This window comes from Pleuronectes platessa, chromosome 19 (assembly GCF_947347685.1).
Source record: "Pleuronectes platessa chromosome 19, fPlePla1.1, whole genome shotgun sequence".
Taxonomy (NCBI): Eukaryota; Metazoa; Chordata; class Actinopteri; order Pleuronectiformes; family Pleuronectidae; genus Pleuronectes; species Pleuronectes platessa.
The window spans coordinates 1,174,574-1,200,007 of record NC_070644.1 but is presented as its reverse complement, the minus strand read 5'-3'; the positions used below and the strand labels follow the sequence as shown (position 1 = coordinate 1,200,007).

The 25,434-nt window shown below is 39.2% G+C and overlaps 2 protein-coding genes across 4 annotated transcripts; one reads left to right on the top strand and one right to left on the bottom strand.

The window, feature by feature from the left end:
• Nucleotides 1-3,403: 3,403 nt before the first annotated feature.
• Nucleotides 3,404-25,229, bottom strand: mapkap1 (MAPK associated protein 1). Of its 3 annotated transcripts, XM_053411274.1 has the most exons (13): nucleotides 25,079-25,229; nucleotides 23,394-23,877; nucleotides 19,720-19,758; nucleotides 19,309-19,398; nucleotides 18,576-18,724; nucleotides 17,313-17,485; nucleotides 17,040-17,216; nucleotides 16,270-16,379; nucleotides 14,784-14,891; nucleotides 9,648-9,788; nucleotides 8,412-8,549; nucleotides 7,449-7,546; nucleotides 3,404-4,171 (listed from the first exon to the last, which is right to left on the bottom strand). In XM_053411274.1, exons 2-13 carry the CDS (start codon nucleotides 23,665-23,667, stop codon nucleotides 4,049-4,051), a joined length of 1,620 nt encoding a protein of 539 aa, XP_053267249.1. In that variant the 5' UTR covers nucleotides 23,668-23,877; nucleotides 25,079-25,229; the 3' UTR covers nucleotides 3,404-4,048. The 3 variants fall into 3 exon arrangements, with proteins under 3 accessions (XP_053267249.1, XP_053267250.1, XP_053267252.1); XM_053411275.1 differs by lacking the exon at nucleotides 19,720-19,758; XM_053411277.1 differs by lacking the exons at nucleotides 18,576-18,724; nucleotides 19,720-19,758; nucleotides 23,394-23,877; nucleotides 25,079-25,229 and having other exon boundaries at nucleotides 19,309-19,397.
• LOC128424853 (target of rapamycin complex 2 subunit MAPKAP1-like) lies at nucleotides 12,889-13,291 on the top strand. The gene is made up of 2 exons (XM_053411278.1): nucleotides 12,889-13,009; nucleotides 13,106-13,291. The coding sequence occupies exons 1-2, from the start codon at nucleotides 12,891-12,893 to the stop codon at nucleotides 13,284-13,286; spliced, it is 300 nt and encodes a 99-aa protein (XP_053267253.1). The 5' UTR covers nucleotides 12,889-12,890; the 3' UTR covers nucleotides 13,287-13,291.
• Nucleotides 25,230-25,434: the final 205 nt, after the last annotated feature.

Below are 25,434 nucleotides of genomic sequence, written 5' to 3'. Positions count from 1 at the left end.
GTACCATTTATTCAAATTAAGGTTGAAAAAATCTTTAAATAAAGAATACCATACAGCTTTTATTATTTAGTTAGACAATCATTACTTAACAACCCAAATAAGTAAATTTGACCTGATTCAAAGCTATTATGAATGAGATAGCACCCATATTCTTCTCAACACTTGCATGATGGTTGATCAATCAGAAATGTTCTTGCTTTTTAATAGGGTGATTGCTAGGCGGGAGTATTCAATCTTAATTTGGTACAACCTCTTCCATCAACTGGAAACTGATCCAGATGATAGCAGACCAAAGGTGTCCAGAAGACAAGGAGGCACCTGCCTCCCTTCCCACAGTCAGTTGACATTTGTGACCCCCTCAATGTGAAGTATGGTTGTGTTGCGAGAGTGCATTGTCCACACCTATCTTACAAAGGCTAATAGATTACCATAATGTGTCTGTATGTCACAAATTGAAGGATACAGTCAAGTATTACCAGTTAAACTAATGTTTCATGTTTTAGATAAACATTTAAATTGACCTTGTTTTGTTATGTTTTGATAGCACTAGTAGTTGTTACAACTTTTATTGTTTGGAATTCTAGGTACAGTCCTGCTCACCATTATTGGCACCCCTTCATTTTTGGAATAACCTTTACAATATCTTCAGAAATAAATGGAAATGTACCAAATTTATATCAGAAAACAGTTTTTTCAACTTGCATATTGTAATTTCAAAGAAGAAACAGAAAAAACATCATGTGATGCAATAACGGCACCCCTCTTTAATATTTGGTTGCACACATTTTGGCAGTGAGGACAGCCTCCAAACGTTTCTTGTAGCTATCTGTAAGCTTCTTGCACTTCTCAGCTGGTATTTCCTCCCACTCTTCCTTTGCAATTTGTTCAAGCTCTAGAACGTTTGCAGGGTTCTTTTCCCCAATTGCAGATTTAAGCTCTCCCCAAAGATTTTCAATCGGATTGAGATCAGGACTCATTGCTGGCCATTTTTAAACAGTCCACCATTCCTTTTCAACCATTCCTGCATGCTTTTGGATGTTTGCTTGGATGTGTGCTGTGTTGTGTAAACAATGATGAAAAAAGGTTAGACTTCATACTTTCAATAATTATCCAGGGATTCTTCTTCATGGTTATTATAAACCTCACATATTTTTGCGTAAATTATTGTTTTGAAGGAACTGAAGTTATGGTTGGAAAAACATCTGACCATTTGTTAATGCTGCTTTTTAGTTCATTAATTTGAGAAAGGAAATAATCTTTGTATAATTGTGTTTTTCAAAGTTTATATGCAACCTAAGTATCATCTTTTTTAATTATTATTTTGGGATACTACCATGTCATTCATTAATTTGTATCAATTCAGTTTTCAGTCAGTGTCATCTTCATATTTTAACCATTAAAAAAAGTTTTTAATGATATATATTGCCTCAGAGATCTTTTGATATCAATGAAATAAAGCAGAAAATCTAAAGCAACTAAACACAATTAAAATAAATTCCCTGTCTATATTTATGCCACTCACTTGCTCCGTTGGTCAATTCATAATTTTATTGTCATTATAAATTCAACATATAGGTCTATAATTTTGTCCTGGATTTGGTATCACATTACTAATTGATTAGTACTTGTTAAATTGAGAGCATTGATTACCTTTCAAAGGAATGAGCTAATCAGTGTCCAAAATGTAAAATAAAGTTCTAATCTTCTCCACCTAGTGTTTTTTTATAGCAAAGCTATACAGTTTTGACTTCTTTTACTTGTTCAGTAGAGACATTTTGAAGTAACTGATTATAGAAGTGGAATTGGGTCAAAGTTCATAGTCAGATTTAAATAGGTTTTCATAATATGCTTCAAATTTCTGATTCATTTTATAATGTCGGTGATTGGCATTTTGGAAACCGTTTGAATTGACTGAAACAGAACAATATGGTATGATGATAACTGCTGAAGCCTCATTTAAACTTACTAAGCTTTCAAATATATCTTTAATGAAGTAATAGGACCCCCACCCCTCTCCTTCAGGGACCTCAGTGGGACTTGATGGAACCACCAAAGGTTAGACAAACTTCCCTGCCATTATTCTGGGCACATCATTTGCCCAGAATAAGCGAAAGTGATTTCATTGACCTAGTGCGTTCTCCTACTAGTGCAGTGCCTGTTCTAAACCTGCCTTTTTGCAATGAGTTGTATTCTTGGCTTGTGGTTCTACTTTAAAATTATTTTTTGTCATTGGTCAATGGTTTAATGGTTTGTATTTATATAGCGTGTTTCCAGTCTTGATTACCACTCAAAGCGCTTTACAGTACAGTTTGCCATTCACCCATTCACACAAACAATCACATAGTGCATCTATTAGCAGCACTTTTTTTTTTTTCCTATGAGTTGCAGTTCGGGGTTCAGCATCTTGCCAAAGGACACTCACACTCTGACCTTGAATCAGTTATACATGTATTCACATTTTCAAGGCTCCTCTGGCTGTTTAATTGGTTGAGCATTGACTTTTAAATCTGACCTTGGTCTGGCCACAGTAGACTTTCCTCCAACACACATTTTACCTTGCATACTGGCTGTCAATAACAACAGGGGAGATAGAGAGAGCCTACATTGGGTTTCTGCTAGGACTATATGGTATACATACAACTTTAACCTTCAGGCATGGGAGAAAAATGACTAAATATTAAGATTTATTTCATGTCTGTAACATATTTAGGTATAGTCTAGACGTTAGAACTATTGTGACATGTGTCCGTTTTATGTTGATAACGAACAGTATTTTCGAGATTGTGAAAAATGGACACATGTTGAGACTCAAGTTGCGCCCCTGACTCTGCTCAAATCCAAGACTCTATATAAGATGGACAACACATCTAAAATTCCTCCCACTTCTGATAGACATTTCCCTGTATATGAATGCTGAGGTAGGGTCCTGTGAACAGTCCTGTCCTGCATAGGACAGGACTGTTTAGGGTTAGGGATAAGGAAAGTTAAAGATATGAGGGAAACTTTGATTTCCCTCCTTAAGTTTGTACTCTCCTATACAGATGCAAGGTTCATCATGGCAATGGTGGTTTGTGCTTTAGGCGTGTATGTTCCTACACCTGTTTGGTGTGCAATTACCAAAAGGCTGCTCATTTTTTAAATGAAAAAGCCTCAGACCATGTGCAGGGATAAAGGAGAAAGCATTTAAACCAAGGCATTCAAACACCTGTCCTCACTAGGCAAACCCAGCTAGTCCGCTAGTCCAGTCCTGTAAAATGTTTTAAAAGCCGCATGGATAATTTTGTAGGCTGCAATGTGTGGTGCTGTTACAGTTAACAGCATTATACTGTTTTTTTTTTATCTTATCTTCATCTCTTCTCCCTACTTATTCTTCAAACATCTGTCTGTATGTGAAGCACATACCTCATCCCAAAGCCAATTTTATTTGAAAAGGTTCATTTGCTGCAGGTCTTGTTTACAGTTTCAAAAAGAAACCAGCAAACAGATTTATCACAGGCCAATCAAACTTAATGTTAAAGAGTCAGACAGAAGGTACTCACCTGTTTGTTTTTTATTCCAGGGCTATTTCATCATTAGAATTTAATCTACTCAAGTTAAAATGCCAACTACAATACATCAGCAACGTGAAGCATTTTCTTTTTATATTGTGTAAAAAGATGCAGGAAGCTTGAGGAAAACACGTAGCATGATTTGATGTAGCTTTGATTTGATTGTTGGGTGTACAGACCAACTTGTCCAAGCTGTACAAATCCATCCTGGAGGATAGATAAATTCAGAGGCAGTTAATAAAAAAGGAACTGACGGCAACATGACAACCAACATTTCCCACAAGTCTTTCTTTTTTACAATACAATTTAAACGAGAAAACACATTTGTTTCCACTTGTCTTCTCTCTTCCCTGGTGGAGTTTCAGCTGTGTGTCCTGCTCTCCTCTCTTCTTTCTTGACTGTCCAGTCAGTCTCCAGTCCTATTTAGCCCGATGCTGTCAGTGTATGAGACTATCATTTCTGTGTACATACAGACAGGTGGCTGAGCAGCTTAGGTCAGTCTACTGGCCAGTCTTTTTCTCCTTCTGGAAGCTGAAGCTGGTCCGGCGGCTCAGTTTCCGCTGCTTCTGAGCAAAGTAATCAGCCCGAGAGGTACTGGCACGCGACTCCAAGATATAGTTCACCTGATGATCAAAAACACGAAAAATTATGAGGTACCACATTCAGCTGCATGTCTGACTTCCCCAGGCCTTGACCAAAGATACAAAGACATTAAATCATCATCATGGTAACACAGTTTAAGTCACCATCATTTAGTAGTAAGAAGACAAACAATCTCTATTGATACAGTTAGGTCCATAAATATTTGGACATTGACACAATTGTCATCATTTTGGCTCTGTACACAACCACAATGGATTTTGAATGAAACGATCAAGATGTTTTAATTTGAGGGTATTTACATCCAAATCAGGTGAACGGTGTAGGAATTACACATTTTATGTGTGGCCCTCCCTTTTTAAGGGAACAAAAGTAATTGGACCCTTAAAAACATAACATAACAATCATAAATTTAATTGTCACTTTTAATACTTGGTTGCAAATTCTTTGCAATCAATGACAGCCTGATGTCTGGAACCCATAGACATCACAAGATGCCGGGGATCGTCCCTGGTGATGCTCTGCCAGGCCTCTACTGCAACTGTCTTCAGTTCCTGCTTGTTCTTGGGGCATTTTCCCTTCAGTTTTGTCTTCAGCAATTGAAATGCATGCTCAATTGGATTCAGGTCAGGTAATTGACTTGGCCATTGCAGAACATTCCACTTCTTTGCCTTAAAAAACTCTTTGGTTGCTTTCGCAGTATGCTTCGGGTCATTGTCCAGCTGCACTGTGAAGCGCCGTCCAATGAGTTCTGAAGCATTTGGCTGAATATTAGCAGATAATATTGCCCGAAACACTTAAGAATTCATCCTACTGCTTTTGTCAACAGTCACATCATCAATAAATACAAAGGAACCAGTTCTATTGGCAGCCATACATGCCCACGCCATAACACTATCTCAACCATGCTTCACTAATGAGGTGGTATGCTTTGGATCAGGAGCAGTTACTTCCCTTCTCCATACTCTTCTTTTCCCATCATTCTGTTACAAGTTGATCTTTGTCTCAGCTGTCCATAGGATGTTGTTCCAGAACTGTACAGGCTCTTGTAGATGTTTTTTGGCAAACTCTAATCTGGTCTTCCTGTTTTTGAGGCTCACCAATGGTTTACATCTTGTGGTGTAACCTCTGTATTTACTCTGGTGAAGTTTTCTCTTGATTGTTGACTTTGACACAGATACGCCTACCTCCTGGAGAGTGTTCTTGATCTTGCCAACTGTTGTGAAGGGGTTTTTCTTCACAAGGGAAATAATTCTTCTGTCATCCACCACAGTTGTTTCCCGTGGTCTTCCGGGTCTTTTGGTGTTGCTGAGCTCACCAGTGCGTTGTTTCTTTTTAAGAATGTACCAAACTGTTGATTTGGCCACACCTAATGTTTTTGCTATCTCTCTGACAGGTTTGTTTTGATTTTTCAGCCTAATGATGTCTTGCTTCACTGATAGTGACAGCTCTTTGGACGTCATATTGAGAGTCGATAGCAACAGATTCCAAACACAAATACCACACTTGAAATTAACTCTAGACCTTTTATCTGCTCCTTGTCAATGAAATAACGAGGGAATAACACACACCTGGCCATGGAACAGCTGAGCAGCCAATTGTCCAATTACTTTTGGTCCCTTAAAAAGGGAGGGCCACATATACAAATTGTTGTAATTCCTACACCGTTCACCTGATTTGGATGTTGATAGCTTCAGATTAAAGCTGAAAGTCTGCACTTAGAGCACATCTTGATTGTTTCATTCAAAATCTATTGTGGTGGTGAACAGAGCCAAAATGATGAAAATTGTGTCAATGTTTATGGACCCAACTGTATCAACAACTAAAACTCATCCTGTGTATTGTCTGCAACAGTTGATAATATAGCAGCTATTATTGTTATAACATTTTAAGATGTACATATACAAATATAGTAGTAGTATGATAGGGTTGCAAAATTCTGGGAATATTCAAAGTTGGAAACTTTCCATGGGAATTAACGGGAATAAACTGGAAATTGTGTGGGTAATTTATACTAACTGTATTTACCTTGTCATAATCAGACATAAATATAAACATTTTGTTTTGTCATAGGCTGATTTGAGCCCTGAGGAAACTTTGGGCACTTGACTATATGCTTCTGCATCTTTTGTGTCATTCTTAACATAGGTCTCTGCACAGTATTTGTAAATGTACATAGCCTTTCCTTCTACATTGGCTGGGGTGAAATGTCTCCACACATGAGATTGTGTACGTGGCATTGTTCTGTAGAATAAGATGAGAAAAAAGCTTGTAAAAAAACACTAAAGCAATGCCAGAGATACAAATAGTTGGAATCGTATTTAAAAATATTTTACAATTGATGGATAAATGAATAGAAATAGGCTAGATGAACAGATGAACCATCCTCAATCAGCATGCTAATATATTTCCCCCAGTAATATCATCGAAACTTACCTGACTAGTACTGCACAATACAGCAGGCCTCAATAGCCCTGCTGTAGTGTGCAGGATGCTGGGAATTATCTGCGCAGGTAATGGAGAAATGCACAGTGAAGGGTTGAAATTCAACATGCAGCGTGTGCTGCATTCCATACATCTTTAAAATAGAGTTTTGAATGATGTTTTTATTGCTCAGCGTTTAATTTGTGTACCTTTTTTTTTAAAAATTTTTAAACAAAATTCCCGAGCTTAATATTCCCATGGAAAGTTTCCGGAAATTTTCCGAAAATGTACCGCCCCTTTGCAACCCTATATGCATTTATTTTCAAATGGTTGTAAACACGACTAATTAGCAAATTCTACATGATATCATGCATGCTGACATTAGAAAGGAGAGCGTGCTGAAAACACAAGACTGAAATCTGAGGAGGGATCATGAGAGTGAGAATACATGCTCAGTAGCAAGTTTCAAACTATCTTTCTGCTGTTTCATCCTGGGTATTTTTCTCAGACTTGACACAGTTGATATTAAGTGTGTTCACAGAACATACAGCACTGCAACAAAACAATAGTCTGGTCAATGGAGATAGTTAATGCTGTGATCCATTATACCTCGGAGCTTGGTATTACTGGCCCTAGTCGGAAGTTGCAACAGCCTGCGATTTCAAATTTTCACTCAGTGTGATTTTTTTTATCCAAATTTTTGGAGCAATGAGTGTTTCTCCTTCCACATTTGTAAAGACTCATCATCTATTTACTGACAGGCTGTCAGGTCATCTTGTTTGTCTGATCAGCTCTGTGCATGTCCCGGCATAATATTTGATTGAGAAACAAACCAAGACAGACACCCTGGAATACAGACCTTCATTTAGAACTCACCTTTAGCACTATTTCATTGACAGTACCAGCATCAGACTCAAAATAGAGGGGCTTGTAATCATGGTTGCTGAGATAGGTTAGCTTAAAAATTGCATGAGCTGTAAAACAGAGGGAAAACATTTATGAGACAGAGACTGACAAAAGCAATCATGCACAGACCAAAGCTATAACTTCTCCTGTCCATTTCTGCACATCTTTAGTCATGTTAGTTTGTGTGATCCATGTGTGAAACCATGAACGTGTCAGATTTCTTCTGAGCTGAGAAGATAACAGGCTGCTGGATAAAAGCAGAAATAAAGGGTTAATGATCCAAATCTATTTTTCATAAATGTTTAACAATTAAATGTTGTTTCCTGATTTCCAGGGAGTACCACATAATGTGAGAAAAATATCTTATCTTATATTATCTATATAAGTTTACACCCATATTTTAACTGATCAATATCAATATTGTGTTTATCTTCTAGTTCTGCCAGCAGAGTGTTGTTGAGCACCAACTAAATGTTTTTAATTTATGTAATGTGCTTAAGAGCGGTAGAAGAAAGGCTTACAACTGCTTGATGTCCCAAAACAAGCCTAGATCCCAAAGTGGGATAAATGTTTTACAAACCCAGCTACATCCAGCATTGAAACATTAAGGTAAAAATATCTTAATCATAAAAAATGGCAAAATTTACACTAGGGGGAGCACTAGCATCATCCCACAGCAGCTACAATGCCGATGTGTCTGCAGAAATTGTTGGTTTATCAGCTTTGAGAATTTATCTCAAAATGTCAGAAATCAACCCCATTAACTTCTGGCTGGGGTAGACTTAAAAGAATGAAAATTAAACATCAACTATTGTGTGACAATTGGGTAAAGTCCTTCTGCTGCATGAGAAAATCTCATCAGCAATGGGTGATAATGTACGTATGAATTGCTTTATATGTTAAGTTGAAGAAAATAAGCCATGGTACACTCACTGGGGCTTCTCTCCTCTACAAGGTCACAGGCACAGAGGTGGTCTGAGTCAATAGAGATGGGTTTCTGCCGTATCCAGAACTTAGTACTGGCCTTCTGATTGGTAACAGGATCAATCTCCACCTTCTCTCCTGAAATGCCTGAAGAAGCAATGGTATGTCAATCATGAATCAACTGGACAAGCTGCCCTGTGGTAGTATGCCTCCGCAAACCAGTGCAGTTTCCACTCAAATCAGATTAGTTAATCTCTGAGTCCAAATGACAACTGGCAAAAATGTGAAGAAATTCTGTGAAGGCAGACTTCAGATATCATGCTAAAAAATATGGTCAAAAACATATTTTAAGGGGCCAACATGACCTTGCCCTTTGACCATCTAAATCTACTCAGTTAATCCCTGAATCTAAATTGACATGTTCCAATTTTTAAAGCATTCTCTATAGGCCTTATTAAGAAAAAAGGGGTTTTAAGGTCACACTGGCCGTCTAATCATTTCCTCCGTGAATCAGAGTGAAAATCTTTACCAAATTTTATCGTATTCCTGGAGGTGTTCCTGAGATAACCAACTGACAATCTCAAAACAAAGCTTCTGGATACTGGATCAATATTTTCATAATGCAACTTTAGGGATGACAATATCAGTCAGTCCATCTATTGACAAATAGGGATAAGCATGAAATGTATCCTTTCAAGATGAACAAAAACACAGAGCTGCTGATTAAGGGGTAAAAAACAGGTGTCAAAAGGTTATGCTGTATGGGGTGTTTATCTTCCATTACCTTCTCTGGAAAATGATAAAACATTTGACTGTGAAGTCTGGTTTGTCTGTTTCAGCGTAAGTAGCATACCTAGTAAACAACTTTGTATTAAGCTCCAATTGTAACTTCAAACTTTTTAATTTTTAGCTAAAATACATTTGTCAAACTCATCAATTGGTTCAATTGCTCAATGCTTTCTAAGCAGTAACCAGCTGAGCATGACTGTTATGGATAAAAACTCCAACCTGGCTTATTAGCAAATTAAGGCTAAATAGCATTCAACTAAAGACAGTTTGTGTCAAACCTCTAAGTTAATTCACTAGCAAGCTCCAGCTAGAATATGCTCATTACGAGCATCTGGAATCAAGGACTTATTGTTTCAAGAATTACCAAGAGTTTTTCCAATAAGCATTATCTTGTGTAATTTCAAGAAACTGGAGAAAAATTATTACACAAATTATACAGCTTGCAGCAGTGTGTACCTAGCTGGACATCTGTGGTGAAGCGTAGCTTGTGGATCATACTGATCTTGAAGGACTTGTAGTGGTGACTGCTCAACATGTCTTGGACTGTGGTGATGTCAACAGGAGGGTCCTCCTCTGAACTCTCCTCTCCCCTAGAGCCTAGAGACAAAAGAAAAGCAAGCAAAAATATTGCTACAAACAGAAATTCTGGGAGGAAGCCCTAATCAGACCAACATTTGTTGCCATTCCATTGGGGCCACTCAGGGAACAAACACTGATGAGAGACCATCATCATCGATCAGCCCATTGTCTTCTCCACATGTTTGGTGACACCAATGGCTGCAGACCAAAGGACAGACTCTTCTGTGCTTTTTGGATCATCTCTGACCAAGAGAGCTAACTCAAGTGCTAGTTAGTTAATCAGACAATCAGTTTGAACGGACAGGGACAGACTGTATTTACCAGTAACTCCTGTCTGACAACTCTGATCCTGTGAAACATCTCTTTGGTTTATCTTTTTATTTTTACTTTTTAGTCCCTGAATGCGTATTTCCCCCATTTACAGAACTTAAATGACTGTCCCAGATTACCCAGAGAATGCTCTCCCACCTTATCAATCATATTTGATAAAGTGGGACAGCTAAAAAAAACTTGTTAACACATTTTAAACTACTCAATGCATATTCTGTTGCTTGAAGACATCACAAACATTATTGATAACAATCAACAATTATGAACATATCTTATTAATGATTTATAACCTTAACATTAATTGTATCAGAATCCTATTTCATTGACCCTATCATGCAATTCCAAGGGGGAGCTTCACATTGACACGTTCCATACCCCTTTCTGTGATATCAACCGCATGAAGTCATTTGATTTCAGTCAAGTCTTAAACTCCCTCCCCCCTGCTCCTCATCTGGCCTGTGACCTGATGTTGAAATATAATACAATAAGTCCCCTTATCTTTATTTTTTTTATTATTATTATTCCTAGTTGTTCCACAGCAATTTAAACCTTCAAATGCAATTTAAATAAACAATTCTATTCAAAATGTATTTAGTTTTGGGCAAAATAATGGCAAGGCTCAAAGGTTTAGAAGAGACCGTAACAGAGCAGGTTCGTGTGTTGTTTGCCGGCGAGCGGTAAAGATGACGCTTTCCCAACCGAAATGAGTGGAAGATGAACACAGAGAGTTTCAAGAAAGATGGACATTGAAGTATTTTTTCGTGGAGTTTAGCTGGAATGCTACCTGCCTGATATGCAAGCAAAAGTCGCTGCTCTGAAGGAATATAATCTCAAGCGTCACTACTTTATTAAACACGGCGAACATTACAAGAAGTATAAGCGTGCCTCGCAACCAGAGAGGACTAACGTCTCAGCAAGGTTTTTCCGCAAAGCAAAGAAGGATGCTGATGCTGCAGTTGAAGCAAAGTACATGGTGAGTGAATTAATCGCCAAAGCCATTCATCGAAGGGCAGTTTCTTAAGGACTGTATGTTGCAAGTTGCTGATATTCTATGTCCATAAAAGAAGAGCTCATTCAATAATATATCTTGCCGTCAGCAAATACAGTTACGGCAAGTAACTGTTAATATAAATAGAGTGTAAAAGCCTTCTCCACAAAACTGAGATTGTAGGAAACCCAGCCCTCTGCAAAAACCTCAGTCATTTCAGTGTGCAGATCCTCTTATGGAAGAGGGCACAGCATTCACTGGTGATGGATACGTTTCTGCTATTGAGAACCTACAGCAGGAGTTTGATGAGTGTTCCGCTGACTTCAAAGGCACACCGCAACACTTTCCAGATGTTTGCAGACCCCTTTTCAGCTGATGTGGAGAGTGTTCCAAGTGTGTTGCAAATGGAACTTAGACAGTGAGCTAAAAACTAAATTTAGAGAAGCAGAGCGAATAGCAGAAATGACTGGACAATTTCTGAGAGAACTGCCTACATCCTTCCCAGAAGCTGGATAATGTGTCTTTTTGGAAGCACATGTATGTGTGAGAAACTGTTCTCAACAATGTACCTTTAAGCTGTACTCAGGGAAACATTTCTGACCTTCATCAGGGCAAATGTGGCTCAGCTGTGTGAGAAGAAGCGCTGCCAGGTGTCTGGCAAGACAAATGCATTTGGGGATTTGTGTAATTTTTATGAAAAAAACATTTGCACTAATTGTTCAAAAATGTGGATGTTTGCATTTTATTTATTAAGTATGAAGAAAATATGAGTAGTAGCAATGCCAGGTGTTTTGGAAGACAAAAAATACAAATCTATTAAGGGATTTCATTTTGATAGTTCAGTAAGTGCAAGGTTTCAGTTTAAATTACTTTCTCTCACTTACTAAGGGTAAGGAAAAAAAGAATTTAACTTACTATTTAAGGCAGATGTTCTAAATTTGGATAATTTTCTGTTTAATGGTAATTAAAATGTTCAATTTTAGAAATATTGCACTTTCTTGTACTCCTTGAACATTGAAGTGGCCCTCCCTTGAGATGGCACTACCATTAGTGGCCCCAAGCTTATTTGAGTTTGAGATCTCTGGTTTAAAGGGATCAATGGTGTTCATTTGACAGGGATCAAACCAGGATCTAACAGCCAACCCGTGGTCAATTATATTGTAGTAGCTTCACTACACTGGCTTCCTGTTAACCATAGAAGAGAATGTATAACTCTCCTCCTCACCTCCAAAGCCCTTAATGATGACACCATCATACTACCATATCACCCCACTAGAGCACAGCACTCCCAGAATTAAAAAAGTAGCTATCAAGCTCCTCTCCTGTGGAATCTCCCAGTTTCAGTTAATGAGGGGAACCTTCCCTTTTGATAAAGCTTATAATAAGAGCCAATTCAGGTCTGCCTTGGACCAGCTTTTAGTTATGCTGCTATAGGCTTAGATTGTCGGAAGAGACATGACAGATCATTTTTCCTCTTCTCTCTCTTTATCACATGAATAAATTCTGTGTTTTTGGCCGTTTGAACATTTTACCTTTTGGAAATTAACTGACTAGTTGTCACTTGGACTCAAGGATAAATTATTGACATTATTTTTAGAAAATTGTAGGGTCATAGCAGGTAAAGCTCTAGGTGACCTCATAAGTCTTGGGGGGGGACATTCTGTAAACTGAAACTACAATGGTTGGCAAAAGCATTTCTAGGTATTTCCAGTTCCTTCATGATTTTCTTTCATCACTTCATGTTTTAGGGCCATATTGGCACAACAGCTACAAAGAAGATCGACGTCTACCTTTCAATGCAGATGGCTCAAGAGAAAGTACATCCAATGACAGTGGTGACTATCGCAAATGCCCGTGTCCATGACCGCATCGGGCTCATCTGTTGGCAGTACACAAGCGAGGGACGAGAACCCAAACTCAAGTGAGGGAAAACGTGTTAACAGCAGCTTCATTATATATCAGTTTCTATGTAACACTTCAGTCACTCTCTGCACTCGTTTGTCACATCTCTCCACAGTGAGAATGTGAACGCCTACTGTCTCCATATTGCAGAGGATGATGGTGAGGTGGACACTGACTTCCCTCCACTTGACTCCAATGAGCCAATCCACAAGTTTGGTTTCAGCACGTTGGCCTTGGTGGAAAAATACTCCTCTCCTGGTCTCATATCTCGACAGTCGCTGTTTGTCAGAATGTAAGGAGTACATGTGTGACATGACTGGTTTAGAGGAGAGAGAAGATTCCAGAACAGTTGTGTTTAAGGGTGTCTAATTACATTTTTCTGGCTTGACTTCTTCCCAGGAGTTCTTGTGCTTTATTATTGCAGATCAAGAAATCTGTCTGCAGCCAACTTGTGGATCATAGTTGGGCATCATGGACGGTAAATCATGCCACTATACTATATATTATCTCTGTTCATGTATACCATTTCTGTTTGTGTAGCTGCCAAGAGGACCTTCGATGATCGGCCTCACAGCAGATGCACTAGGTATCAGTCTCTGTAAAAGAGCTACAAAACTGTACTAGTCTCCTCCACATGGACCTTTAATGAGGCCCCTGTTGAAAGAGGCCCTTGATCTGTGTCTTATCTCCTCTTAAGACACACACGCATACCCATCTGCTTTTCACACAAACACATTACCTCTTCATCATTTTTGCATTAAACAGCATGCCTGCGGTTGTTTTCTTTGTCTTTCACATCTTCAAACTCTCCTAAGAGGTAAAATCATTGTTTAAACATTTACATCTACAACCACTGTTTGCTGAAGTAAAGCTGATGAAGTGTAACCAGTTGTAGCTCATCACTGAGAAGATAAGGCAGATGTATCAGCGCATGGGTCGGCAACCCGCAGCTCCGGACCCGCATTCAGCTCTTCGGCCCCTCTGCAGTGGCTCTCTGTAAAGTATTGTGTTCAAGGAACGCCGTTCATATTATTCGTGCGCAATGAACTTAACGATTCAGTTTACTATGACGAATGTTTACGTTCATTTTTTCATCATAATTATAACAGGCCTTCATTTGGCCTCCCAGAAAGTACGCACACACACAGACACCGGGGCTCCACCCCCCCCAGTCACAGCGACACACGCAGTGAGATCAGATCTCGTCCAGGTGAAGCAGACAGTAAGTGACTTTGAAGAACAGTGGAAACAGTGAATGCACAGAGTTTCTCTGGTCGCAGTTGCTCAGTGATTAGCGCCGCTGCTTCATGATCCAACCAGAAGCTGCAGTTGGTTTGTACCGAGCTGGAGTTTCTGTGTCCTCCTCCACCAATTAAAAATGACTCCTTCAACATTTTGTGCTCAGTACAATACGAGACGGGACGCTCAGTCAGGACTCGGTGTTAAAATGAGGAGTGACACGTAGACATGATCCGAAACCATCGATTCATAACCAAACATATGATGGTAACTTTGTCACCTAAATCATCCCAATAAAAAAATATAACAATGAACATAAACTAGTTCCATTTTGGAATCGTGAACTTAGTTGAAAATTGTAAAAAATTAACTATGAACGTGAACTAGTTAATTTTCATCTGCATGAACTGAACTTTATAAACTGTTATCAAATATGTTTTGCGGATCCAGACAAATTTTATTGGCTGGAAAAGGGGGGAAAATGGCTCAGTTGATTGTAAAGGTTGCTGACCCCTGTGTTAGTGGAATCCAGCTGAACTACTGGGATCACGTACTGTTTTCTCTGACAAGGCAAAACTCCAGGGTGCTTTGACTCTCCAGTGTCAAGTCCAGGTCTACTGCGACATTCGGCTCTGTCTGTTTCTCTAGGCGATACATGGGCCCTGTTGGAAAATGATGGAGAGTCAGAAAACGGCAACAATTTTTTTTTAGAAATTGAACTTTTTTTCAGTAATAATAATGGTGCACTTTTGTACTTAGCCTGTCTGACTGTTGACCAGTCAATCTCTTTTTTAACAGATTGATGGTATGAAAATAACACTTAAATTTAGAAATTTCAATCCTTAAAAGTTTGTAGACAGGTTAGTAACAAATTCACAACTCTACTAATTTGGTTCCAGAGAACCACAATGGAATTAAGTCCTTGGCCTTGTTTTTTTTTTTTTTTAACAATTGTGTATAAGGAAAAGTTGTTTCTGCTTTGTGGTAGGGCTTTTTTTTGTAATGTAAGGTAGCTGTTTAAATAACAGTTTTGCTGGTGAAGGAACCTCTAACCCCTGCCAGCCATCATGTACTTTATTTTTAAAGACATAAGCCCCATATCTGCAAAGGGTGAGGGTTGGGTGGTTTATGTTTCCACCCAGCAGCAAATGCAACTTCAGTTTGGTATCTCACAGAAAAAGTTGTTAATTCCAAGATAAACTTTTTTATTATCATTTGTGGTCCACAGTGTACATGTGTGCCTAAATGCATGTACCAGTGTACAAAAGGAGACAGGACCAAACTAAATGAATACATACGTTGGCTAACTCAATGTCCTTACTCAATGAAAAAGAAGAACCAACATTTAACCTGTCAGGATTTCAATATTTTAGCTATATTCTCTGTCTGACTGAACTCTAAATAAATAAAGATAGAAGCATTTCAAATTATAGCTGTACTCTTAACAATAATGATAGAAGCAGTTTGAGTCAGATAATGGCCTTCAAACAAATGATTAATAATAACCTTTTCCTTCCTACTGTTTAATCTTGAAATTATAATGTGTGAGCGCCAGAATGTGTTTCGTTGTTTTGGTTAAATTGTTTTGAATGTCTGTACAAACAGAACATTGTTTGATATCGCAAGAACACAATAATCTTTTCTCCAATTGTCAACACCATTGGCCCACATGCCTTCAGCTGTGTCAAGGCCTTGGGAGTGGCTCCTTGTCACTTCCTTATTCCAATACCAAGAGGATGGCCTACGCCTGCGCACTTTCGAGGAGGAAGAACCAAGATCTACTGTTATAAAATAGACAGGCGCCGGCTGTTTGATGCGTTCTGATGGGTCTGCGGTTCTGATGCGACTTGTTGGATGCCCATTGCTTTGCTGATTGTTACCTTTCATTGCTTCCTAAATAAATACTTGATTGAACAAACCGAGTTCGGCTCATCTTCTCATATTTAGGATAAACCAACACGCCTGACAAAACCTACTGTTCTGGCTTTAGCATTATGGTCACATTCAAGGAAGAGTGCAGGACATCTTATGCATAATTACCTGAACCTTTCTGTGAGCCTTTCCTCTTCTTGAGTGCTTTCTGGAGAATTTCCTTCATAGTTACCTTCAAACTGTCCACAGGTATCAGAGAAAAACCATGAGCAGCATTTCTAAAATGGAAATAGTAGAAAAGGTTAAGGATGTTTTTGTTGTGGATGGGCATTTCAGCCTAAAAACAATAATCGATTAATGTATAGTATATATATCAACTAGTCAACCATTATACATTGAACAAATACAATACACACTGAAGAAGAATTTCTTGTCAAAACATCACAATTTTAGACATTAATAAAAGTTGTCATCAAAACTACCAGAGTGTGGTCTTTAAGTTATTGCTGAGATATCCTTATCTGAAATACATGCAAATTTGCCAGCATTAAAAGGTAATTCTTTTGGGAGCAATTCAACCTTAGTTATTATCACCCATAATTCTTTATTTTCCTATTGGGAAAAGCATAATGTTTAAAATATAGGGTGAATATAGAGCAGGAAAATAGCTTTAATATGACGTTACAACAATTTCTCTATGACCTGAATTAAGGGAGATATGGCTAGTCAAAATCCCAGAACCCCAAATCAAAAAAAAGCTTCAACTTTGTTAGTCCAAATCTCACTTAATTGGAATCGGAGAAACCAAAGCTTTTGGTTCCTTGGGCTTCCTATTTCACCAAATGAGTGATGATTAAACATTAAATAACCCTTAAACACAACTGTTCTGGTATCTTCTCTCTCCTCTAAACCAGTCATGTCACACATGTACTCCTTACATTCTGACAAACAGCGACTGTCGAGATATGAGACCAGGAGAGGAGTATTTTTCCACCAAGGCCAACGTGCTGAAACCAAACTTGTGGATTGGCTCATTGGAGTCAAGTGGAGGGAAGTCAGTGTCCACCTCACCATCATCCTCTGCAATATGGAGACAGTAGGCGTTCACATTCTCACTGTGGAGAGATGTGACAAACGAGTGCAGAGAGTGACTGAAGTGTTACATAGAAAGCGATATTAAATGAAGCTGCTGTTAACACGTTTTCCCTCACTTGAGTTTGGGTTCTCGTCCCTCGCTTGTGTACTGCCAACAGATGAGCCCGATGAGGTCATGGACACGGGCATTTGCGATAGTCACCACTGTCATTGGATGTACTTTCTCTTGAGCCATCTGCATTGAAAGGTAGACGTCGATCTTCTTTGTAGCTGTTGTGCCAATATGGCCCTAAAACATGAAGTGATGAAAGAAAATCATGAAGGAACTGGAAATACCTAGAAATGCTTTTGCCAAGCATTGTAGTTTCAGTTTACAGAACGTTTCTCCCCCCCCCACCAAGACTTATGAGGTCACCTAGAGCTTTACCTGCTATGACCCTACAATTTTCTAAAAATAATGTCAATAATTTATCCTTGAGTCCAAGTGACAACTAGTCAGTTAATTTCCAAAAGGTAAAATGTTCAAACGGCCAAAAACACGTTTCGAGTCTAAGGCCCTATTCAGACCCGGAATAACATATCCTGAGATATCCAATTTCATGTGGACAGCGTTACTTTCCCTTTTTGGGTCCATACCTGGCATACGCCTCCTGTGACCACGAGTGATCATATCTCACTTTTCCTCTCTATACAAATAATCCCGGATGTCACTTTTGTTCACAAAGACCAAGTGAAATAGTTTTAACACAGTGCGAGTTTACTGACATGTCCAACAACTTTTGTGTGTGTCTGTGTGCGTGCCATGCATGTTTGTTTTTGAGTGAATGCGATGCAGGAAAGAAGTTGGGCAAGCGAGACAGGAGGGGCGGATTGAATTGATGCTTTGCATAGATCTACAATGATGAAAGATTTTAGCAATTGGACAAAACATTTGAATAATTATGTGTTGGTCAATGGTGATTTTGTGGCTACAAACATATCAGAGAAACATAAAAATTGTGGTCAGATTTGAGTTGTCATTCATATTTGGCCCAGGATGGATTTGAGTTCACACATTGAATAAAATATGACAACACACGTCTCACACCACCTCAGCATGTGTTTTGTGTGATTGATCTCAGGGTGCACTCAGGTGTGTTTCAGACTTAGACTTAGCATTGACCACTTGTTTTCATGTTAATAGCAGGTCTGAACAGGGTCTAAGGGAAAGTTTCTGCCAAGTCGAAAGAATTCTCTTGAGACATTCTAAAGATATGGTGTTCAAGAGGCAAAAGAGAGCTTTGTGACGTAATGGTGACCTTGACCTTTGTACCAAATTTGAAGAAATTCCCTCAAGTCATTCTTGAGGCACAGTGTTGTATAAATGTAGAATAATTCACCTTGCCATCAAATTTGGAGTATTCATTGAAGGGGTTGTTGAGCTGCTGGGGACACTGCTCCAGTCGTAGTGAAAGGGTGGATTTAGTACCTGTTAACCGGGGCCTGTCTTTGAAGTCACGTTTTTCAAACACAGACCCCAGATCTTCCACTGTACAGAAGTCATTAAAGGAAAAAAAACATGATGTTGTAAAACCTTGATTTGATCAAAACCAGGGATAGAATATTGGAGAAAGTGCAGTATATTTCATTTCACAAGCAAGTGTTTTGCTACAAGCATGCATATCAATCCAGTTCATCATCGCAGATCACACTTTCTTTTCTCTGGTCCCTTTAGCAGGTTCCTATCCCCAGGTTTTTGGTACCCCACTTTGTCTACTGATCAAGAAGTTTAATTTGATTTCAAAGTATTTCACATAATTACAGTGCTGTGAAAAATTATTTATCCCATGCCTGCTTTCTTCTATTTTTAGATTTAGGTTACATTGATTGAATGATAATTTAAAAACTGCATTTTGTGTTTCTTTTATTTAAATGAGTTGGATGATCTGAAACATTGAAATTTTACAAAAGAAATCCAAAATAGAAGAAATCAGGTGTGGGACACTTTCACTCCGCAAAGAAACATCAGTAAGTGCAAAGTAACAGGTTGTGTTTTACTACAAAATTGCCATGAGTGCAGCTTTGACATTTTATAATCTTAATATGGACTTAAACATTTTACAAAAATCATACCTGACTGGGATGAAGACCTCTCTTTCCACTGAATGTTTTTACATTTGATCTGGTTCTGCCGTTCTTTCCTTAGCCTTTCAAGTCTTTGGGCTGAAAAGAAAGAACAACTTTAAACTTCCTTTTATATGCAAACAAGTCAATGTCGCTACAAACCTATAACAAATAGAGATCAAGCAAACAATAAAAATATCAGCGATCTGTACATTTTGGTTTAATGTTTTTCCTTATGCTGGGATTGTGAGAGCAATACCAGAGGAAAAGGTATATTTCTAAACATCTTCCGTGTGAAACTCACTGACATGTCCCATGCTATAAATACAGTCTCACACAAATACTGTGTTACACATAAATATGAAGAGCAAATAAAACGTATATACTTGGCTATAGTTTTGTTCATCCCTTTTATCTTACCAGCAGCCCCCGGTTTGTCACGGCTGTCTTGTTGAAGTCCTGATGAGACAGCCACCACAGGTCATTCTGAAAGTCTCAATTATTGTCGCTTTCTAACCCCAACACATTACCGCTACCAGCACTTCACCCAACTGATTACAAAAGTCAAGAGAGCCAAAAGGAGAGATTGTGTCTACCTTTGGACTCCCTCTATCACCCAACCCACATTTTCTTTCCAGATAAACAGCTGATTGTAACTTCACACTCTTTAGTTGATTGAAACTCACTATACTCAGATTTTACATCACCACAGATAACGTACCCATTTGTACCAATTTTCATTTGATGACTGCTTTAATGCTAATTAGGACACCAAACCTTGACAGGCCATTGTTATGAAAATCAAAAGAACTCAATACTGTTATAAAGTGGCTACTGCTGACTTACAACTGTGGCTCAACAGTTATAGACAAATCAGAACTGATGTAATTAAATATTTTGCCTTTATAAAAACATGTTATGTTTCTGTATTGGAGAAAAGTGACAAGTAATTATGTCCCAGGACATGAATTGTAGTGAAATATTTGTACATTGTTTATGTGGTTGCCTTTTTGACAACCCCCTTTGGTATTCTGGTGTAAAATTGTCTGCTTACATGATTATGACTGCTGCTGCCACATCAAATACCACTAAACTGAAAGCAGATGACACAGTGGTAAAAACTGATCATCACAAGACAATAACCGATACAAAAAATTGTCACAGCCAAAACCCAAATCATAAAGTTTAGAGGGAAACACACAAAGTGGGAAGGACAGATCAAACTGGAAAGGCACTAAGAAATATGCTACAACTGTGCTGCATACAGACTGAGGCCGGAGATATACTTGCTTATAACTATGCATACGTCTGCGCATGATGGCTGCTTTGCGTATCCTGCATCCTTTGTGCACGTTAACGCTATGCATACGCCAGATGCAATCTGCACTTGACCGTTAGGGGCAGTGTAGCGGTCGTATTATAGAATATGTGGTGCATCATCAGTGGGCTAATCTTTCAGAGCAAATCATCAAAGGTACTGACAAACATTTGAAAATACTGGTGGTGTTTTTCATCATCGACCTCACGCATTGGCAGAACGAGAGAAACATTCTCGCCATTGTCGTGCCGTGATTGATTTAAGGGCCTTACAGACTCCGCTGTCTCTTTTTCTGCAGTGATCTCAGAATGAACAAAATGGTAAACTCATCAAGTTTCACCATGTTTATTGTTTACATCATGCAAATCCGAAAGTTCTATACGGACTAATTTCTTCGGTGTGCCCTCTCGAGGTATCCTCCGGTAACACGCGTAGTACATCGGCAAGTATATGAACAACTGTGTTCATGATGCAGTCGGTTGTCTACGCAAATGCATGTTTAAAAGTAATGTCCGGCCTTAATTTTTCAATTCAGCTGAGATGGATGATGATACCATTAGTTCAGTGAACTTCAGTGGCTTCCCCAGTCACCAGACGTAAACCCAGTCGCACACTCACCTCTGACCTGATCGTAAGTGCAGCTGAGTTCTGTCTGTTCACACCTGGCATTAAAATGCATCCTAAATTTGTCTCCTGTGACCACTGATTGGATCTCACTTCATCTTATTTGTTTAGAAATATCATTATGTTGTTTAGTTTTACCCAATCTGAGTATATACACTGTTGATGTGTCTGGGTTGGGTTTGAGTCTCCACCTTACTATAGCTTCTTCCAGATATGAACTGAATACAACAGTTCCTCCGTATTCTGTCCAAGTGAGACGCTCTGCAGTGTCTGCCGACTTTCTCTGCCAGTATAATGTCCATAGAAATCCAGGAGAAGTTGATGTGGGACACAGCACGGGATTCCCCCCCCGGGATTCACCATGAGCAATTGGGATGGGGAGGGGTCGATGACGCTTCTAACACGTGACAATGCAAACATCCTCAACGAAAGTGGCATTGTAAATCATGACAACAGGGCATTCAAAACAAACGGCAAAGACAACTGAATCTCCAGTACAGGGTTGTGCATAATGAGTACAGCTTATTGAATAATGAATAAACAGGTGAACTGCTCTATGTGCAGTAGCGATAGTTCAGTTTCAGAGTTGTGCAGCCCGAGACCCGCAGCTGGTCCTTACCTGCCACTTTTCAGTTACTGCAGGTCACTTGTGCAATTACAGAAAGAAAGCTGCATCCAGCATTACCACAGGCCAAGCTAACAGGCATGTTTAGAACAGACACTGCACTTGTATGGATTTAATGCCAGGTGTGAACTGACATAACTAGAGCTGTCCACCTTTGATCAGTTCACCCAAGGAGCATGTCAATGCAGGTAGACACATGGCCTCAGAGCGAAAATAAAAATGGGTTTTCTTAGGCCTGAAACGTGCTTACGCCACTCCTCACGCAAATGATGGGATTTATAAAAACAAACTTGACGGGAAAATTTGCGTATTTCCACGCAAACTCTGACCCATGCGTACAAACGTTTTGGAGACGTGAGGTGGTGAACTGAAGCAGATTATTGATCCAATTTAGCATTTACATTAAAACCCACAGCTAAGTTTTGCTCGCCAACATATCTGTTCCGCACAAACCTTTTAATTAAAAAAATATATAAAACAACTTACAGCAAATTACGTTTAGATTCCATTTAACAGCGGAGTTACAGAGCCGAGTCATTAATAGGTTTTAAAAATATCTTCTAACACTGCGCGTGTATCATCAATTCACTGCAGTGAACGTGACTGTGCCATCAGGCGCACAGGAGATCACTTACAAGAATTTAAGAAACTTTCCAAATAATATCCCAGAGTGGAGGTAAGGATCCGCTGATGTGAGGGAATCGGTCTGATGCTCTAAATAAATAAATCCTGCCTTGACAGTGGTGCGGGGTTCTGCGTGATGTGTGCATGTGAATGGAAGGATGAGGAAGAATAGAGGGTTCAGCGATGTCTGATCAGCTGATATAGATTCTATTGAACTGTGATCTTTTTTTTTTACTTCAGTCTCCGTTCTTTCTATCGTACTCACTCTCACACATTGTATTATCAGCAGCAGCAGCAGAGTATCAGTGTATTTTCTTTATTAGTGACATCACTGCTGTCCCATAAAATCGGTCTTCACCTCCACCTCACTAACAAGCACCTCGATGTCAGTGTCAGAAAATTTCGCTTCCTCTTCTCATCGCTTGATGCCGTGACTGTCAGGACTCACGGTGGAAACCCATTGGTCAGCAGTATAATTTAATATCCATGCCCTGCTTTGCATTGACCATTTATGGTTGAAAGTGAGCGTGTGGAGGGCGGATTTGGAGGCAGATACAAGTACGAGTGTTTCCAGGTGGACTGTGATTTATGAAGAGAACATTGCACTCAGGTGTGCGTTCGCACGGTTTTATAAATCAGAATTTTCTTTGGCGTACGCCATTTCCGCACTTTTTTATGAGACCCCTGCAATGTAACCCCATGCCTTTTACCTGCACAACAAATTTGAATTGCACACACAATTTGACACAAGCCTCAGTAAACCACTAGCCCAGATTAGACACACAAAACCTCTTCAAACAACAAACCAGGCTCTGAGGCTGCTCCTTTCATAAAGACAGAAGGAAACTGTGCTTGACCGAAAGCCTGCACAGTTGAGGAGCAAGGGCCAGGAGATGGGCTTACCTGTGTTAGAACGCCGACGGATACCAAAGTCCCAGCTGGAGGTGATGTCCATGGACTGGGATAGGTCACAAGCATGATTATCCGTCACACTGCTGCCCTCTTCACTCAGGTAGCCTGACCCACAGGTGCTACCAGGTACCAGAGCCAGCTGGCACTTCTCCAGATCCACATCCTGGTCTATCAGTACCATCTCACACATTCCTGTATCATCACTGGTAACATGGGACTGTCTGATGTGGGCCAGAATAATGGCTGGATTGTCCAAGAAAGCCATTTCCACTGCTCTTATTGTGGCTAATAGCTTTGGGTGTTTTCTCTTTGTCTGCCTGTCTTGTCTGATACCCCAGAAGATTATTTTAACTTCCTCTCAGGGTCTCTTGGAGGGTGTTAAAGCAGTGGCTGATGACAAGTGGAGGGATGTCATCTTTTCCATCTCCTTCTCCTGTTTGTGATCTGTGCTCTAAAGGAAGAAAGGTTCCAGTGCCTGTTTGGAGCAAGTTAAAAGTTATTCTACAGCTGAAGCTTGAGAAACAGTACCAAATTGGATTTCAAAGTAAGTGCATGTAAATGTCCTGCTCCATGGTCCTAAAACTTAGTTAGTTAAGGTAGTAAATAAGAAAAGTAAAGAAGAGCCTGATGACCCAGTCCTACAGTCTGAATATATAGTACAGGTCCATTATGTATTAAAATGTGTTTTAGTGAGAGCATTTGACTGCATTGTACATCATCTGCCATTTAACAATTTGCATCAACATAATAGATAATGTCACTAGCAAGGGCCATATATGGGTTAATGTGGACTAATCTGAACAAATTATGTTTGTTATGACACAATATTGATATTTTGCAAAGACTGCTTGGGTTACAAACTAAACAAAAGGACCTTGTTTCAAAATGCAGTTGTTTTACTGTCCTGAATATTTACACTGTGAACAAAAGGTTGTTGATCGTTGCAACAAGGTGGTGAGAAGCGTGAGCAATGACAAATCAAGACCAGTACGTGGTGTTTAAGGTTACACAGTTTTAGCGTGTATAATGCAGGACGATAGCACACGTAAACGCAAGGACTTCTTCTAACGTTAGCAAACAAACACAAGATGGCCAACACTATATTGTTGTAATCAGTATTTATAATGTGTGCGTGGCGTTATTCAATATTTAAAAAGGTGATAGTTACCAAAAAAGCTTCTCCATATGCAGCTAATGCTACACTAATGCTAAGCTGCGGTGTGATGACAAGTTTGCGTGGTCACATGAGACAAACCATTGCCTATTGACGTGATCCTGACCAGTGTTACTAAAGGAAGGAGTGGTTTGTTTTAACCTCGGGAGTATTTATGATATCGGTACCCTAGTTACGTAGTGATTGTTCCCAGTAGCTAGTTTGACGTAAGCTGTGGAAGCTATTGTGTTTCCTAGCTTCACTGAAACTAACAAACTTGCAGTCACAAATGGTCCTGTATCTAAACCAAGTCGCCATTCACGCGGTTAATGTAGCAACATAGATATTCAAGTCGTATTCACACTGCAAAATCACTATTCTACAAAATGCGATGAATCTGCATTGATTGTTCTCGTTAGCGTGTAAGCTTGTTTAGGCTAAAATCACTGACGCTGTCAGCTGTGCTGTAGTAGTTAACTACTACAAAACAACACAGAATACTTAGTACATTACGGCGTCCCACCTTCAAAAGCTCCATCCGAAGAAACATTTTTCCCAAACTCCCAGTTTTATACTCAATTTTTTAACTATTTCTTCTTCTTCTTCTTCTTCTTCTTCTTCTTCTTCTTCTGCTTCTTCTTCTTCTTCTTGGATTTGACGGAGAGCTGCAAGGGCGTATTGCTGCCATCTACTGTTTGTTATCTGTACTCCTTTTGACCATTATTCATATGTGTTTATATTGTCCAATACTGTACAGATAGTCCATCAGTATCTTCAAATCTGAGTTTGAAACTAGAATCCTTGGGGCTTTTCTTTTCTGTTTTCGAGCATACACAGACATCCAACCACAACAAGTCCAGCATATTTTTGGTAGACCAG

Bases quoted from the DNA above. Each gene is read 5' to 3' on its own strand.
- mapkap1 (XM_053411274.1), bottom strand. From the start codon at position 23,667: ATGGCTTTCTTGGACAATCCAGCCATTATTCTGGCCCACATCAGACAG. The intron at 17,486-18,575 runs GTGAATTATTCT...TTCATGTTTTAG, and splicing joins ACTCCAAATTTGATGGCAAG to GGCCATATTGGCACAACAGC. The intron at 9,789-14,783 runs GTACGTGATCCC...TTTTGTCTCTAG, and splicing joins TTGCCTTGTCAGAGAAAACA to GCTCTAGGGGAGAGGAGAGT.
- LOC128424853 (XM_053411278.1), top strand. From the start codon at position 12,891: ATGGCTCAAGAGAAAGTACATCCAATGACAGTGGTGACTATCGCAAAT. The intron at 13,010-13,105 runs GTGAGGGAAAAC...ATCTCTCCACAG, and splicing joins GGACGAGAACCCAAACTCAA to TGAGAATGTGAACGCCTACT.